At 33.6% G+C, this 19,803-nt stretch overlaps 1 protein-coding gene across 1 annotated transcript in view; it reads left to right on the forward strand.

The window, feature by feature from the left end:
• The first annotated feature begins 2,954 nt into the window (after positions 1-2,954).
• Positions 2,955-19,803, forward strand: part of LOC113502226 — a 30,937-nt gene continuing 14,088 nt past the window's right edge. The window contains exon 1 of the mRNA XM_026883716.1: positions 2,955-3,412. Within this exon, the coding sequence (XP_026739517.1) occupies positions 2,970-3,412 (443 nt within the window). The 5' untranslated portion in view covers positions 2,955-2,969. The remainder of the gene's footprint in view (positions 3,413-19,803) is intronic.

Consider the following 19,803-nt stretch of genomic DNA (forward strand, 5'->3'; position numbering starts at 1 on the left):
AGTCTGACAAAAGGTTGAGGAGGTCAGATAGGCAGTCGTTCCTAGTAAAACACTGGTACTTAGCTGAAACCGGTTAGACTGGAAGCCGAACCCAACATAGTTGGGAAAAGGCTAGGCCAATGATGATCTGCGCTCTACCTATCAAGAATTTAGACAAATGCGGTAATAACCACTTCACTATTCATATAGTACTTCAATAAATCAGTTGCTTTTGAGGAAACCATAGAACACGGCACCCGGCACAACTCATCTCTTAACTTAAAGCTGTCAATTTTGATATTTAACCTTGATTTCGTACTACGCGTAAAATTAACATGGTTGTCACTGCGGCAGTGACTCGTTCTTTTGAAACTAATCTTGATAAATAAAATAGAAATAGATAAAACCTCAACAATCAAAAACATGGGCGGGTACTTCAAGAGCATCGCCGATTTGACAGTAACACACAGCAACGAATTTTCCTTTCAATCAATAGATAGCTAGTTCGTCATACCCTAAGCGGGATACCTTTAGAGGCTTGAGAAAGTTTTCAAGATCTCATTTAAACCGATACTCATATGTATAACGATACTAACTACACAAATTGCAATAAAATACGTAAATCAGTCAACAAGACGTGATAGTCTTGTGAACGCAAAGAGGAAAATGGAAATTTTGATGAATTTGTTCACCATATACTGTCATATGAACAGTGGAAAATTAAGAATAATAGTAAAAGAAGGACAGTATAAAAGGGATTGGCTTGCTGGAAAGCGATAAAATATGGAGCTTGTGGGTTATCTTTATGAAAAGAATCGAGAAAAGGTATGTGGGTAACAAACGATGTGAAGATAACTTATTCCCACAAAAGTGGTCATAGTACTACGATCACATGAGCAGTACAAATCACAACTGTAGTTATCAGATCCAGAAGACATTATATAGTGTAGAATAGTATGACAGCTCCGCTACACTAAAATCTCTTTAACTGCCGACGCAAAAGGGTGTTATAAGTTTGACGTGTCTATCCGTCTGTCTATAGCATAGCTTCCGAACAGATTGAGCAATTCCAATTTAGTTTATTTTTTATCAAGTGTGAATTATGTGCGAGTGTTGTTTTTGATAAAAATCGGTCATTTAAAAGTTGTGGGAGAGTTTCAGAGTTTTTAAAATGTGTCTTCTTGATGATTCTTTCTTTCTTTACATACTTTCCTTTTCCTTTAGTTATAAATATAACAGTCATTCCTCGAAGTCATAAACAACAATATTATTCTGCTTTATGTTTATTTTTCCACTTCACAAACAATGAATCGATTGCATTATGAAATGTTTGAGAAATAAAGAGAAATGTCGTAACTGATTAAATAGTGGGTTATTTATTATAATTGATAGTGATCGGGGATTAACATTGATTATTGTAATACTTGTACATAATATGAAAGTTATTAACTCGAGACGATCAAACATACCTAATTGTCTAAATAGTGTTTGTTAAGAAGCCTTCGACCGAACTGTCAAACGAGTAAACCACTAGACCAAAGATAGACCACTACTAGAAAAAAAACATCAGTTGAACAAACGTCGAAATACGGTACACATTTCAATAATATTGTTTTAACAACAAAAACCAACAACCAAATTTAATTAAAAAGCTGCTTAGCTAAACTAGATGTTTTTTTTTACTTGACCAAATCTCAGCTATTTCACGGTAAATGAAAAATCATTCATCTATTAATTATAGTCCGAAGCTCTGAGGTAACAAATAAAAAAATACAGAAAAATAGGAATACGAAACTCCTTCTTTTCGAAGTCGGTTAAAAAAAATCGTATATCAAAAATGTTTTAATCAAACCAAAAACTGTGATGAAAAATATAAAAGTATCTTAAAACTTCAAACTCTACATTTATTTCTGTAAATGCATGTAAAAGACATATGACAGTCGCCAGTACATTACATTTTAATGGTGTTATTAAACCACAAACATTCCTGTTCAAAGTCCGTTCTATGTACGGGCACACCTACCGTACTATAATACGCTTGCTCTTAGCACAATTGCACCTATCCTTTGTCAGTGCCTAAGTGTTAACAACACGTGGGCAAGCAGTAACCAAATATATGTAAGCCTGTGTTAGCTGATAAATATGGGTTTCAAGGATGCTCTCAGACTTCTTGGGTGATTTTTAATCGCATTATTATAAAAAGGGAAAGCTATGGGAATGACAATCCTTTACGACATCTTGTCAGTTCAATTCCTTTTAGCAATTTGTCAGCTTTCGTCTTCGGAGTTGTAATCAGAACCTGGTTTTTGAGGACTATGATCGACTATAATTTGTAACGTTCACGTTCAACGACCGTCAGCCCCGCGTATTATAGTACAGGCCATAAGCTTCATGCAACTTAAAAAATTAATAACTAACAATATTCTTTTCCACCGATATAATATGTTTACACCATTCCTATTAGATCCTTAATCTATTTAAAAAACAAATGACTCGTGTTTTTACTCAGAATGTGGAGTTATCAGTGTGAAGAAAAACAGTGTTGTAATTTTCCCATAAACGTACTATTGTAATGTAACGAGTAAATTACAAAGTCCAATGTAAATTGTAGCTTAATATGTAGTAGATGCGACTTTTCCTCCCATTTTACAAATGAGTTATGAGAAAAGACTAGACTATTGTTACGTTATGTCATTGGTTATGGATAATTCCGAAGTATTAATCTTACCAACTATTTCTTTTATAACATTAAGCATCTTTGAGTGACTGTTATTCTGTATAAGTTTCAGTTAAAAGGTAGCTTCTTTTAGTGTCTAAATGATTTAAATGAAATGCAAATAAATAAAATTGAAAAGACATAAAATCAGTGACAACTAACATTTTTTATGCAATTTCATATCGACTCTTTTTATGACTTTCTTATCAGTAATTTGTATAAGCAATTATTCACAATATTTTATTGTTTATATTAACATAAATTAACACCGTAAATGGGTATAATCCGCTCGGCGATAGGTGTTCAATTAAATCAATTTCGCGTTATCAGGGGCGCCCGCGCTCGCGGTGCACACCTCCTCGCGTCACAGTGGTGGGGATACGATTTCGTCGACTTATACACTCGACGTGCGCTCGCGCCGGTCAAACGATCAGTGGACGTTGAGCGTGATATTTTGTTCAGAAAGATGTGTAATATGTGTACCCGTGATGTGATCGACGCGCCCCCGGTGGCGCCGGCGCCGATGCCGAAGACCTCTCGGGCCCTCGAGAGGATGAAGAAGAAGCACAACATCGTCACGGACCCCCACAGCATGGAGAAGCAGCGGGAGGTGGAGTACCAGCCCGACCTGCTGGCGGTCTCCACCAAGTACTCCAAGGTCGCCTACGACCTCTTCAAGCAGGGCCTGGTCCGCCTGCAGGAGACGAAGGCATACGTGTGAGTACGGACTTTCTTTTTCCGCGTTTGTACGAATTTCTAGTTTAAACAACTTTTTCGTAAGTAAAAGTGTAAATACTCCAGTTACCACGCTGTACGGAACTGCAGCTGCTAGAGATTCCTCTGGATATTGTTTGACGTCCGTCTGAAATATGGTTACGTGTGATTTTCGATTGTCGTGTCTTACGTGCGATAGCGAGTGTCGATACAATTTTCCGAGCGTGAAATATATTTTTTTCATTCTTCCGAATTGGTTTCAAATGTTTTGTCGAATAACTCGATGTATTTTGCAAATTGTCTTGGAACTTCAACGTGGAATAACAGTCTTTCGATGAAAAGTTTTTGTTTAACATTTAGTTCATAATAAGCACAAAAAAAACAATTGAAAGATGTATTCAATTATTCATACACAATACATTTTTCCACAATTCAAGACCACGATTGTTACATACATAGGTACGTGTTAGCAATAGATAAAACTGTCACTCATACGAAAGTCTCGACACTATCGTTGACACTTGATACAAAGGATTTCAGATCTGTCTCAGCATGATAGATAACTTCAGATCATTGGTACAGCCTTTGTCTTAATAATACAGCTTTAAACTCTACACTACTGGTTAGTAACAAAATAGTTACTCACCTTTTAAGAGGCATACTGCTTATTTCATTGAAATACAAATACTTCCATATAACCAGAAACTGTTGAAACTCTTCTTTTCTGAATTCTTAACTTGCTTGTAGTTTATTTTTTTATTTAAATATCTTCATTTTTTTATTTTTCATACTAAACATCACATAGTATGCATTTCAGCGAAAAACCTAGGACTTGGAAAAATATCACTAATATGGTTTGCCATCGTAGTTTCATAACGAATTGTAGCGATTAGTATCTAGCCATAAATTATCGTTATATTATCAATATTCACGTGTCGCCTATGAAAACAATAAAAAGTACCGCAACGCATTCTAATTAAGCTTAATGCGAAACAAGCTGGTATAAAGAAACAAAAAAGAAAATTCGATTTTATTTTTAAGTTTTTGTTTATTGCAACCTTTTTGGTGATTGCAAATTGTCATAAAGGTTTTAAAATAAAAGTTGAATCATAATATTAGACTGCTGTGATCAATACCCTATTTTTATGGAAAAAATGAATTCAATACTTGGATAATTCGAGAAAAAAGCATCTTAACTTTCGTAAATCCCTAGACATTATCTCAGTGCGTATTTGTCACGATACTGATCATTGTTTCAGATGACACGTACAATGATAAATTACTGATAAAACTAAACGAACGTCATCTGATGTTATCACAGTATTTTTGTCTCTACATCAATGTTCCAAGATTTCATCTTAAAGCCTTTAAGAACGGTAAAAGAAAATCTCTAATTGCAGTAGTTTTAACTTGTTAATGACGATCTCTATATTATACGTAAATCATCTGTGCTAATAAATGAATCACTTTTGGAATATATTATTTTACGAAACTTAATACTTATGTCCTATTTCTAATTAAGTCTTTCTTTTATCCAAATCACGTGTTAACCACTAACACGTTCGATTCCTATTTCGTCAAGTTTAACTTCATTTCTCAGTATATATCTCATATTCTGCTAAGCAAAAACCAACATTTCGACGTTCGTTTTTTATTTTTGCAACAGTATGGCTGCACAGATGTTAGTTTTTTAATATGGCGTTTAGTTTACAAATATACACACACATTTCCATTTTCATTAGTTATTTATAATCTCAAAACCTTAAATAATTGGTACTAGAACGGATCTAGATGTCTGTCCGAGGCCGTGTCTGTCTGTATGTCACGGATATTTAGTAGCCATTCTATTAGAAAGCTAACGAAATAGATAAATACAATGTTGCAAGTATTAAATTACATTGTTGCAACATTGTGATGACATGCTGTCATGTGCATTGCAGGGTGGAACGCAAGGGTCAAGTCATATAACAAGCGTCTTTTGTTTTTTTTTATATATACGTATAATATGTAAAATTGTCGAGTTTGTAGCGCCTTTTCTTCTTGCTAAAGGATTTAGGAAGCGGTATAGGATGGCCGATACGGTATTCTGTGCAATGTCACTGATGTTCAAAAAGTCTGTGGTCTTAATAGGTTTTGTTCTGATCACCACACTAAATTTTGCTTTAAGTTTTAAGGAAAGTTGTCTGTGCCAAAAAATAGGATATTGACAGATTGTTATTATGACGTACCTAATCTAATTAACGAAAATTTATTTTGAAGAATATAATTTAACATTAAAAAATAAATAGATATAAAAGATTTTAGAATAAAATAAATAAATACCTGCCTTGTATAAAATTGTACGAAGTTATATGAACGCAATTAGTATAACTTGTGACCTTCAACTTCATTAGCGATTTAAAAATAAAATGGCGACAAATTAGCCATTCATTTTATAAATAGCACAAAGATAAGCGGATATAGTGAAACAATACCCAGGAAATTGTGTCCACGTAATGGAAAATACTGGAGATGTAAAATATGTTAGAAGATCACCATCTATTATAAATTAATGTGATTTCAAAGCTTACTCACCTATTCAAGCCTATTTACTTTTCACTTATACCGTTTCATATACCTATAATTCTTTTTCTTCCCATTCAGAGATTAATTTTCATTATTTTGACATAATAATAAGATTTAACTTTTAATAAAATTTAAGATACTTATCTAATATTGCTTGCCCAGGAAATGGAGACAAGAAAACGTAGCGATCTAAGCAAAACTTATTTAATAAAATAAACTAAATTATTTTAATACATATTTTCTTACTTTACAGAATAGGTTTCTCTCGAACCTTGTACAATTTATGTAGGAATGTTAACTGATGCAATAGTTAAAAGGAGTTCTTCACTTTCAATGAGCTGTTAAATAATGTTATTGGTAGGTGTTATCGAGGGCATATGAATTCTAGTCAATTTATCAATGTTGGTCATCGTATTGGTGTTTTATGTGGGTCAGTAGTTAAAACTTATTGTAATTTGATCTTATTGTCTTCTTGACTTTGTTCTAGAAAGATTCTTATATTTGTGAAATGAAACGAAATTTTACAGAAATGTTTCAAAGATTAATAAAAAGAAAGTTAATATAGTATAGTTTTGATCACAGAGAATAGTATTTTTTTAAGATTTTCTTGTTTTTAAGTCCCGTTCTTAACTTATCTTATTTACAAAGTTTATTATTAAAACTCATGAAAAACAACTCTTGTTTGTCATAAAATAGACAGTTACATAGATTATTGGCGATACTATCTTGTCGTTGATAAGCATATAAACAGATGTTCTGGATGGAAAATATTTTTGAAATTACGGTTACATAGCGAAACTGAGCGCTTGTAACTAGGTGAGTAAATGTCGTGATGAAACAATATGCAGGAAAATAGCGACGTTCCGGTTTATTTATAAATACACGGAAGTTGCATTTGCTTTGCTACTGGTTAACAAGGATTAAGGAAGCATTCTTCTTAAAAATAAATTAGTACCCGACGGCGACGGCTTTTGCAGACAAATTTTAATATATATATTTTTGTACCAAAGACTTCCGTTTGACAGCGTCTTGGCACTTGAAAAGTAAAAAGTATCTGTATAAAGAAGATCGAAAACCTTAAAATCACAAATCTCAGTCGAACAGCACTAAAACTATTTCTATTAAATCATTTATTGATTAATAGGATGACAAAATGACTTCAGAAATTCCTCGTCACAAATACATGTGTCAACTTTTTTTTTATAAAATGACATAATTATTAATTAGTATGACATAACACACTGATAAAGCTGGAAACTCTACCGAATTTATTTTTGGAAATGACACTTAAACAAGTCACTATGAATGGCCTATCACTTGCCAATCAGTGGCACATGATCATTGATAATGACATTATGAAACCAAAACTACTCGTTCTGACATGACACTGATAAAAAAACGTGTTCTATAAACTGCCAAGACAAACAGTAAATTATCTAGTTACATTACTGGTCTAGTTTTTTTTTTGTAACAAAAAACAAACAAAGTATGTTTTCAGTTCACTGTTTTTCGGAAGTCGCGTTCTCTATTTTTTTTTTTTTTTTACTTCGTTCTCTATTACATGGTGAAAATTGTTTCGATTTTCCGAGCACAAAAGTTCATTGACTTTTCCTTTGAATGTTAGTATGATTCTGAGAGTCTGTAATCTTAGAAAAAGACTTTCAATATGGCCACCGACTATAGACTAGATCGACCTTCTTTCACCAATGCAAAAGGCCTTCATTACACGAACAAAAATCAATTTACAAAGAAGATTTCTAACGCTCCCTATGCTGTATTCTCTTCAGCCTATGCAAGCAGCAAGCATGTTTAATTTTAGCTAAGAATATTCAGACAAACCGCATAGCAACAACTCTCAAATTTAACAGCAGAATTAAATTCGCACGAATTGTCGGATTTGAATCGCGTCTCCTTTACAACATTGAGACAGATATACAAGACGTCTACTATCAACTCATAAAGAGTTTCGGTCGCAGTTGTACAAGCGAGACAGAGTACTCACAATGTATAGCGGTATCTCGCTTCCACAACGACGAGTTTTTCTTCAAGAGCTGGTGTTAGACTGCCAGCTCTCAAAACATAGCATACGTGCACTGAAAACGTGTCGACAGGCACGTAACACTGTCCACAGCTCTGTTTATAACCCTTCTGATCATGTTATTGTAGTCTGCAAACTGAAGCTGAAAGAAATACATTCAAAAATCACCTTTATAATATTCGCATAAGATTGAATTGGAACGCATAGTTGGTTTGGTATCGGTCATTGAATAGGGGCTCGTGCCTTCTGTTCTCACGCTATTAACAATAGGAAATAGAATAATAGAGTATTTCAGGCATCGAACGATCACTTCACGTGACCTGAACGAGATGTACGATGTACAAACCTCTCAATAAATTATACCGTATATCGACATCCTAAAATTATAACTTCCTAGTCTTCAACAACAAATAAAAAAAATCAGGAAGTTTAAAAAATAAACATCTTCAAATAAAGTTCAAACGTTCTTAAAAAATATTTTTTTAATGATTGACATAAAGTGTCAACTACGAACTGGCATTAGCGCAAAATAAATGAAGCCATTAAAATTGGGCAACGGGTAAGTAGTCAAAAACATACTGTATTCGTCTTCAAATAAGATATATTTTAGGTTTGTAAGATCCATGAGTGCGTATGGAGGTGGTCATTGCACTGATAAAGTAAATATTATGTCAAAGGTTACGTCACAAGGTGCTAGTGATGTAACCTGTCGGTACAACAGCATATTGTTGACTTAAATGATTCATTAACACCGGTCAGCTGTTTTTTGTCTAAGACACATAATTTTATTTTTATAACTTTTTGAAACGTAATCTTTATTCAGTATATTGCTTTGTTCATTGTGGTTGTTTATTTTTTAATACCGATGATGAGTATTTCTAACTGTTACTAAATTAAATAGTAGCCTTTTTGCATGGCTTCACAATGTCACTCATTTTTTTTTTAACTCGTGCTTTCCTAGTTCTGTAAATATTTCACAATATTTTCTTTTTATTGCAATCTACATCATATGACAGATGTTTTCTTGTTGATCAATGAAAAATAGATTAGACAAGACATGACACTTTTTTGAGATTTATTGCATAACGTATATTATTGGCTGTACAATGTTATCGATGACTTTAATCTAATTGAGTATTACAGTCTGCACTTCTGATTGCCGATAAAATATTTCAAATTATTTAATGTTTGGCTGTTGATAATATTGTCAATGCATGGTAGTACGATCTTATTTTAAAGAACCTAAGAGAAATTTGTAAGTATTAGCCTTCTCATATACACAAAATTCTTTTCATAATTCTTTTAATACACTTAACGAAATTAGAAACAATTCTACTTCGCCTCATCTCAGTAACTTAATAAACATTTTCTTTCATCTACGCAAAAACGTCAAAGTTTGACGCACATCTTATGAAAATAAGCTTAAAACCATTTATCTTATAACAAACAAGTCCACGTAAATATTATTCGCAATAATAATTATTAACTTTATAACTTTCTACATATACTCTATCACCCACTTTAAATGTATATTCTTCTCTTTTTAGATCGTATTTTTTTTTATTATAGTTGTGAGACTTTATTGTATTTTCAAATGCTAGTTCTCTGTCTTCCTTGAGATCTTCTACTATGCATCTTTTTTTTAATTCCAGTGGCAAAATATCCATTTTCTCTCCTTCTAAAAGATATTTTGGGGCAAACTTAATAATAATAATAATTCTAATGGAAATATTGCGGAGGAAAATTTTAAACTTTTATCTAGACCAACTGTGGAGGTACATGATAACGGTGTACGCGGAAAAAGATTCCTATGTTGAAACAATTGACAACTTTTATCCGTGGATTGAGAGATTGACTTCCTAGTGGGTTAGTAGTGGGTTTACTGAAAGACCTTTTCAAATCAATACTAATAAGTATATCTACGCAAAATTCTCACAGCATGTTATTATTTTCGAGCTTAATCGTTAGACCTATTATCTTTAATTAGTGCAATACAGACTTAAACTTTTGTTAGTGCTAAATAAGTCTTCAGTAAAACGTTAACATTTACCCTGACAATTAAAACTTTCCAGCATATTTAAGTTCTAGAAACATCGTGATCGCTGCACTTTTTGCATCGATTCGCAACAGTTTTCGCATCACGTATTATGCTAACGGCTTATCAACTATTGTGATTCGACCTCAAACCAAAGTCAAATCATGGAGGTTGTCTACCAACTCTAATTTGAGATACAATGCTAATCTTGTGATATTTGCTAATGGCCTTACAATAAGGCTATATTGCGCCATGTATCGTCTAACTAGCTATTGATTGGATAGTAACGAGATTAGTTGCTTCTTCCGAGTTTTTGCTTCGTAATGTATTTGTAGAGTTATTTAAGTAGAGTCTGAAATCATTCCATAAAAGAGAATCGAATCGAGTTGGGCGGTTATTGGATTTGTCTGCAACAAATGATAGTGAGAAAATTTAATTGATCCTGAAGGAAAGAACTGAGAGGCACTGCTTTTATAAGGATGCTAAAATCTTTTAGCTTTAGTTGGACAACAAACATTGTAAGGAATCAGTATCACGTATTTTCTTCATTTCTTCACTGCCTTGCTCTTCTTTTATTGATACCTACGTATAAAACGAGAAATTTCCTTCATATTTGTCACAATTCAATTGTTTCTTTTTGATCGAAAACGAATGCTGTAATTTAGACTGTGGATGATAGTTTTATCGTCCAATCACAATTACATAACTATCGATAAGACAATGGGTTTTTACGAAACAATACACGTTTTACATTGTCTATATTATTCGAGAAAAAATTTGACTGATTGAACGATCAATATATTACTAATACTAATTGGACATATACCGTAACATTTCAGTTATACGTCAGTGATTAATGAAATAACCTCTTTGTTCAATTTTAACGAATTTAATATTAAATGATGTAACGGTTTACTCACGCGTATTTATCGGGGGTGCCCGACTAGTTTTGGACCCAACGGGAGTCCTTAATCATGAGCTGACGCGGCGGGATCGCGACTAATATTTAATGTTATTATTTTTACATGAGAACGAATATTCGTGAAATATATCGTCAACCTCTGATGCCTGATAAGTTCTGTGATCTGGTAGCACGGAAACAGTATAAACACGCATACCAAGAGTGATTGGACTCTTATCGCTGACTTTTATAGGAAAAGTTAAAATCATTTTGGCGTTTTTTTTTCATATGATCTTTTGAACACTTGAAACATGATACATACATGTCGTTTGAAAGAACTTTAAAAGTATTTTCTTTTCGTAATTTTTTGTGACTGAATGCGCTTTCCCTTGCTTCGCTTCGCTTCTTTTGCCCTTATTAACCGAATATAATCAATCAACGAGTGTTTAATATAGTTTTTATGAAGATAAGAAGCAATCAGTCATTGTCTTTACTCTAAATCACTTACCGATAATAGCCGAAGTACATATAATAATGAAGTCCACAACTAATACAAAATGGTGTAACAGTTGCTGTTGCCGACAGTTACGTTTTTTTTGTATACTGTATTTAGGAATTTCTAATATAGAAACTGCAACTTGTCTAATACATTCAAATCACACGCAAAAGACGCTCAGATGCTAAGGATTTATCACACAAATGCTTGTCCTACGCAGGGATCGAACCCGCGACACGTCATGCTCTGTCGTTTTGTCCTGGTAACTTGTAACACTCGGCAAAAAGCCCACAGACTTTTGTTGAAAATATACTTTCACTCTTACTATTGAAATGTTTGAAGGACAAATGACGAAAGCTTATATCTTAAAGATAATTCTATAAATACACGAAGTCGATATATCTACTGTGATTGCACTATAAAACTTGGCAACAGTCACCAAAGTTCACTCACACGATTGTTTATCAATGCAACGGATTTATATTAGTTTTTGTTTTCAATAAATATAGCTTGTTACTATCAATTGACAGAATTAAAATCGTTGACTATGTTACCGACATTAAATTAGAGAAAAGAAAATGAAGGAAAAATATTTATTTTTGTTACAAGTTTCAATGCTACGTCGCGCGTCGTAAAATTTTGGTTATTTTAAAACAAATAAAGCTTTGCAATGATCTAAAATTAAATGCACAAGATGATATCAACAAAATATTCTGTGCAGTGAAATTTATGTATGCGAAAAAAATAGGTCATTTCCACACTCAATGACGTACCTAAATTAAAATATTTTCACTAGTTTCTAATGCTATGAATATGTATTGAAGTCTTCTTTAATATGCATAGAGTGGAGCAAAACCTCATTTCACCTTCGGAGTTCTAATTAAATTCTAATCAGAGTCAATCACGGCCATCATTAATCATAATCATTTGTATGGAGCATTTGTAAAAACTTGACCCTTCTCTCATGAATGGCCTTTGCATATTTTAAGTAGGAGTAACTATAAAAGTATACTTCATGCCCTAAATTTACATTTTAATTCTATCACGAAAGTCTCTGCTAATAATTACAGGAACCCGTCAATCATAAAAGATCAACTATCTGAGAAAATACCAGCAACACAAAAATACTTCTTATGAAATAACCTAGAATCTCAGGCATCAGGAAAACTTCAAATATTTCGTGACCTTATAGAACTTATAATGAATTTAAGTTGGTCTATATCAATAGTACAAAACTCCTTTTATAATGTATATTTTTATGAACTGTATCCGGATATTATCTTTAGCGTAAACAGCCGGATATAAACTATCGGACGTACGCATCAAAGCATAGAAAAAAAAACGATTAAAACATTTTTAACCTTAAATAACAACATTTTATAAATAGAACTAACCACGAACATTTTTTAATTATCTACCATAGATAAAGTAGACTTGTATCCAACATTTTCTGTCTGGTTTGAGTAGACAGCAAATGTCTGTCGTTCAAATGTCTATAGCCGACATTTTTCACATATCTTCTGCGATAAACCTCCATGAATTGCTAGATATATGCAATACGAGATAGCAATAATAACTCGTAAATATTTATCAATACAATTAAATAAGTAATTGTTTGTAATTTGAATACGAAATATCTGTGAACGGAACTACTGCCCACTCGCGGTAGTTGGCTCAAGAATACCTACGTTGCATATGTATATTTTATACCTAGCTATGTGTATTTATCATTGTTTCAGGGATGTGTGTATTTTCAACAGAAAGTTACGTAATTTTTTTACTCATAATCACAAAATATAAAGCAAGATTTCGTTAATTCGATACAAAACGCCTTTAGAGTAGATGAAGACCAAACAAAATCGTGCCACGATGAGACGTAAAACAATAAAAGAGTTTTCGCCAATATTTCACACGATTTTTTTGTTATGAAACATTTATTATCGAACTGGCAGCACGTTTCAAACAACCCGATGAATTACCGATTTAAACAATATAACTGTTTGATAACAAGGTTCGCACCTGAGACGCGAAGTCTAGTCGTGTGGTACTGGTACTGCCAAGGACATTGCAATTATTGAACACAGGGTACTAAATTCCAGGAAATCCTGTAACGATAAAGAGGACTTTCGTCTTATGAATCTTTGCTCTTTGTGCAAGGCCAGCATTCAATGAAATTTAAAAATACAGCGGATCATCGCAAAACACGATAGACATTGCGAAAATCGTTTTGCAAGAAACTTAGGTTCTTCAAAAGACCTAGACAAAAGATGTTCTGCATAAAACGGAATAAATGAAAGATCCATTACACGCAAAGGTATCTAATAGCTACGAAGATGCATTGCCATTTACTATTCAATTATTCAAGAAGTTACACGCACCTCTGGGTTAAGACTTATTTATTACTGCTTTAAATCATTCTTTAGTAATTTGAAACAGAGGTAACGAGATACATACAACACCATGATAAATGAGATCTTCTAGCTCTCTTCTTTACAAATTAAATGTTGAGAATTTTGTAATATTCGTACTTATCTTCATCTTTTTTTAGCTATAGGCTACAGTCTGATGCTTAGGCTACAGTAGACGTTCTCCGAAAAAAAAGGTTAACACAACAGATTCATTAAAAACAATAATCTTCGTATTAACAACAGTGCGACAGAAGTTCCTGCGACGAAACACATACCCAACCTCGTGTTTTCGAATTATAAAGTAATCCGAACTATAAAGATAATGATGTCTACATCGATACTAATTGATTCGTATCGATAAGGAATAACGACGCCTCCTCTGTCTATCAGTAACGAGATAGAAGGACAACCACATGTAAAGCCATGTGAGACAATCACGCCGTCCGAAAGTTCGTCGACATAACACTTGTAAATCGATTACGCATTTATAAACTCACTCATAACAGATTTGGAAGATAAAAGTAAATCGATTAATTTTAGTAATCTACGAAATCGATTGGACATGTCTGCGTGATTCATTAAGGGTGTACGTCAATGGAATGTAGCAATTTTTATATAATGCGGAAAAGTGTGGAGTAAATACGTTATGGTACGCAACTCGAGTCTCTGATCAGTATCTATTAGGTTTTAACAAGTAACTTACATCGAACTTGAAAATTTTATCATTGGCTTCTACTCGATAACCGTTGTATTCAGCCCTGTTGGGCAGACTGGTATCTAAAAGGAACCTTACAGCATTCTCAATTGTTATAAGTCAAAGGAAAGAGTCCATAACCTTCTTTTCAAAAACATCAACCTCTTTTCGACTAAGTCATATCAAACATTTCAAAGTACAATTATTATTATGATGCCACGAAAGATCACTACTACGTATCGATAATCGATTATAGTAATCAGGCGGTCTCCTCGGAGACAGTCACGTTGCAACAAGCGTGTAAACACACGAACACACCAATTTAGTTTACACCTCGTTGATAAGATAGTTGGGGATTTTATGCATCTCCATTTATTGATTTGACGTGCCTAAGAATAGACAGCGATTGTCAATTGTTTGTCTTCTTAAAATGGAACACCAATGCAGCTGCAAACGAATTGTTTTTACAGCCAGATCTTGTAGCCATGTTTAGAAATCGTATGTTTTTATTTTAGAATATTTTTAAGTACTTCTCATAATGCTATGCTGCTACCTGGTCAGTAGGAAACCTTCATCTCTCTTCGTTATCAAGAAGGTTAGTCACAACCATTCAACACCTGATGTTATCTTCTACAGTGATAACATTTGAGTCACCGTTTATGATTGTCCGGTCATAAGCCTTCAAAGTACTTCAAACTAATTCAAAGCTTTTATGAGACAATGAGAGGTTAACTATCATCGTCATGCGCAAACCACTTGTGCCTATGCACAAGTGGTTTGCGCATGACCGTCACCTGACCGTCACCTCTATAGGTGACGGTCAGAACAATATATCAAATACGTTGTAGCAAATTGTTAGGCATCCCTGACATCTCGCTAGTACAATTTAAAACGAGGTCGCATTTAGCAGCAATGTACGGCAGAAGATTCGAGAACAATTATTTTAAGAAACTAATTTTATTTTAAATCTCTGTACTGGATATTTTCGTTTACGTCAAATCATTTTATACGTACAGCACCGTTTATATAATTCGCTTCGAAATTCATTTGATACATTTAAAGGGGGATTTTGTTTTATTTTTTTGCCGAATTGCAATTTAGAATTATTACAAACATAAATTGACGCCAAACTCTTTTGTCAGCTTGATAGGTGATAGCTGGTTTTTACTAATCACAATTTTCTGATTTTTATTGTTTGGCTGCTTTCTTTCTCTTTAATTGCGAGTACGCAATATAATTTCTTTTGTTAAAATTCACATTCTCATTTTGAATTAGTCACACAATTTTACAAATTATCTTGTCTGACATTATCAGACAAGTTCTTCAGGTGTGGTCAAATGCTGAAATATTCAATGAAGCTGTAATTCCAAAGTATTTATAAAAGAACGCGAAAGCCATTCAGAATCAGATATCGTATGCCATAAGAAACGTGCATTCAGAATCACATACATTATCGAGAAAAAATAAAGTAATAATTTGCAGTTTGCGCAACTCTTGATTACAGGCCACATTCAATACGAGTTATTTTTATCAGGAACGCATTTTCTCTGCAGCCTGCATAAGAACTCGTCTTTTCCGATATTTTAAGAGACGGTGACAGAAAGGCGGCGCCATTTCTGCGGACAAACCGCATTCATTGACTTGCGTTTCTTACGTTTCATTACACGGTAAATTTGGTATAAGAGAATCAAAATTAAATATAAATACAATGGGAACACAATTACAAGAATTTTGAAGCTACAATACTACTACTTGAATTCTCGTTTCTTATCACAAAAACTGCAAACTACAGGCTAGCATTATCGATAAACAAGAAAGGAAATTTCCCAGCAAATTGGCATGTCTATCGCCCCATTGGTTCTCCTAACAAAATAATAACACTGAAATGTGTCCGACTGGATTCCACACATAAATTAAAGTCTCGTTGTTCAGATATTTATAGCTTTTTAACGCGATCGGAAATGCGTATTACTACTAATTGTCTGGCGTTTCATAACGCTGTGTGTGTAAAACATCACTCTGGTGTCGTACTAAATGAGTTATTAGCTGTAATTACTAGTTGTAATCGCTAATGTATAGTCAATTGACTGAAACGCTACTGAGTATTAATGTAGTAGAAGTAGGTTCCGATAATAGTGCTGCTAACACCGGTTAGGAACGCAACCGCGTGTGATACATCACAGAGATTCAGTTACTATGATCGATTCGCGCACGCGACTGACGTGACGGCCTATATTTTTTTCATGGGTGTATCCGAACGGATTTAAATGGCATTCGAAAAATGAAATATCGATTCTTGTCTTTTTATTCATTTTTTAGCCACCTGGCGCGAATTACTGTGCAGACTACTATAGTCGTTCTGCAGTTACAATAAGAGCTATAATTCAATACAAGCAATAAGTAACATTTCACATTTGCGTGTAATTAAAAATTGACAGCGGCGCCTTGTAAGACTATCCGTGTGAGGTCAAAAGTATTTTTTACGAAGCTGCTCCAGACAGATCAGCTTACATTTTCCCTATATTAAAATTCAAGTCACACCTGAAATAACACCCAATGATGTTTTAAGAGCAGACAGTATTTATTGTTACTTATTTCAATTTGTTTAACTGACAAATATGTACGTTCCAGTTTTTGCATAAAACAAAACCAGGTAGCTGGACTGAGATAGAGCAAAATTCATTAATTTAACCTTTACATAAAACCATATAAGTTATGTCACAATAAAAATATGGATACTTAACCTCAAAATAGGTGAATCACTTCTAGTTAATGAATGACAACAAGTGACGTCATACAAGTGTCACTTCACTCTCGACTTGACATAATGACGGAGAAGTCAATATACGACGCTACTTCAATATTTGCATAGTTGTATGTCCACTTGAAGGTGTGTGTCGCCTAGTAACAGGATGTTAAACGATATGTTTATCGGCCATTAACCATAATTGAATTTACCTGCAATGATTATTACTACTGTTTGCTCTAATTGGATAGATATATATTTTTAGACTTGGCAACTGATTTATGAGATAATGTCTATGCCTATACATATGCTCATATTTTCAATTTTCTGGAACTTTTGTACGAAGAAATGTAACGTTCACAAGCCAAAGTTTACTTACATAAATCGTGATTATCTACTCTATATTCAAATATATCGTGGCGCTAAGCATTCAGAATAAAACTTAAACATTTCACTTTCAGAGCTATAAAATTAAACTGTACTCAATGACTTAAAATTAAAACAAAGATTCGACAATAGATTTAGAAATTGCAATGCTTCGCAACAATTACCTAGTTTCAGCAAAAAGATCATGAATACGTCTTAAGATTAATTCAAAATAAAGTCAACAAAAAGGATATAAACAACTAAATTTAAATATCAATCATAAGCTTGAAATCAGACAGAAAAAAAAATCTATAAATGTTTCCAGCCGATGTGACCTTTGAAAGTCGCTCACTCACGACGCGACATCGCGAACGAGTTACGATTGTCTGACGTAGCGTCGACGTCAGCCGTGTCGATGTCGTCGTAACAAGGTCATGTGGTACAGACCACGTTATTTGAACCATCAGGCCAACTGCGATTACCTTTGCCTACTGAAAACTATTAAAAAGTTACATAGAATTTAGTTTATTCTTAAACGTGTTTCGTTCGATCTCCAAAAACATAGAAGCAAAGCAGCTTGATCTAGTTTGAATAACATTCGAATGTTCCCGCTAATCTATTTAAAAAGTCGGACAGACAAAGTCCACAGTACTGCTATCTTCACACATCGTATGGGTTGCTTTCGTTTTGCTCCAGTTTTTTTCTTTACCTTTTTTATCGATAATATCGTCAACCAGAACCGGATCAGAGTTACTGTTCGCGTAACAGTACAATAAATTACTTAGGTACTTACCAGTTTATCAAAGAATAATAAATAATAAATTTATACGAATTCATGGAATACAATTTGTAAACAGCTAGTTCACGGAAACTAAGCTTCCGAATCACGAACATCCGACATAATATATTATAGTATTATTTCAACGGTGAAATTATTATGCGATTTACAACTTTATCTCAAAATAAACATCGAGATTAACAACCATTCTAGGAATAAGTATTTATAAATCTAAATCTAATAAAAATAGAACGCCGTGTTGCCAATAAATTTTTAATTAGCGATGGCAAGTTAGCATCTACGTCCGGTGTAGCTAGAGCATAAAATATTTTCCAATCTCAGTCAGCTAAGCGCCGGTAATTGATTAACCGGTAACATCCAACAGGAGATACATATATCATTACATATTTAATAGCTGTGGTTAGTTTATTAATAACTGTGTGTTAGCGTGTCTAACTTTATTGCAAATAGTTATTTACAATAAGCCTGACGCCATGGTCCTCTGATGCACGTGTATGTGGGTTTTATGCTACCTAAAAAAACCAATGAATGAATTGGTAGCAAAGCAGATGACAGACGTTTAATATCTATCACGGCACTGGCTGAAAACAATCATAAAAAAACATAAGAAATACCCCAAAAAAGTAATGGTTTTTTTTAAATGCACATGCCTGCTTTATCTGTAATCGGCCAAATATTCACCAAACCGGAATCGCAAATCGATAACAGAATAAGAAGCCAATACTTGTACCTTTGCCATTGTTCAACTGTACCTAACTAAAAAGCCAAGATCTTAAGCACGAATAGATTTAATCGTTAAATACCTACGTTTAAAGGTTTAATAACCTTCTCTCTCGAAAGCTCGCATTGTAAATGAGAAACCATAATTCCTTTATACAGCGTTACAAATGCAACAATAAAATCGAAATAGCAACTAGAAAATACAGACTCATTCATAGACAATTTAAAAGGCACTTGCTTTCATGACTGGTGCATAAAATGAAGAATAAAGACGTATACTGTTTTATTTTTAATCACCGTGTCTCCCTTGCTTAATAAATTGTTAATGACGCATAAATACTTAATGCTGCAGACACAATTTGACAGCATGAGTTCTGCTTTTCTAGCCACTCTAAATAGAAGTCTGAAATGATAAGTCATGTATTTTAATAATACGTTTATTCCTTGTATCTATTTTCTGAAAGGTATACCGTCATTATGAGATTGTAGATGAGAATGCTACGCCGCGCCGTATGCCTAATTATCAATGACTAGCTGTAGCCCGCGACTTCGTCCGCGTGGTTAGAAGATACAACTTATGATTTATACCTGCCCTGTTTTTTTCAATTGTCCATTGTATCTTCGCT

The sequence above is a fragment of the Trichoplusia ni genome, chromosome 16 (assembly GCF_003590095.1).
Source record: "Trichoplusia ni isolate ovarian cell line Hi5 chromosome 16, tn1, whole genome shotgun sequence".
Classification (NCBI taxonomy): Eukaryota; Metazoa; Arthropoda; class Insecta; order Lepidoptera; family Noctuidae; genus Trichoplusia; species Trichoplusia ni.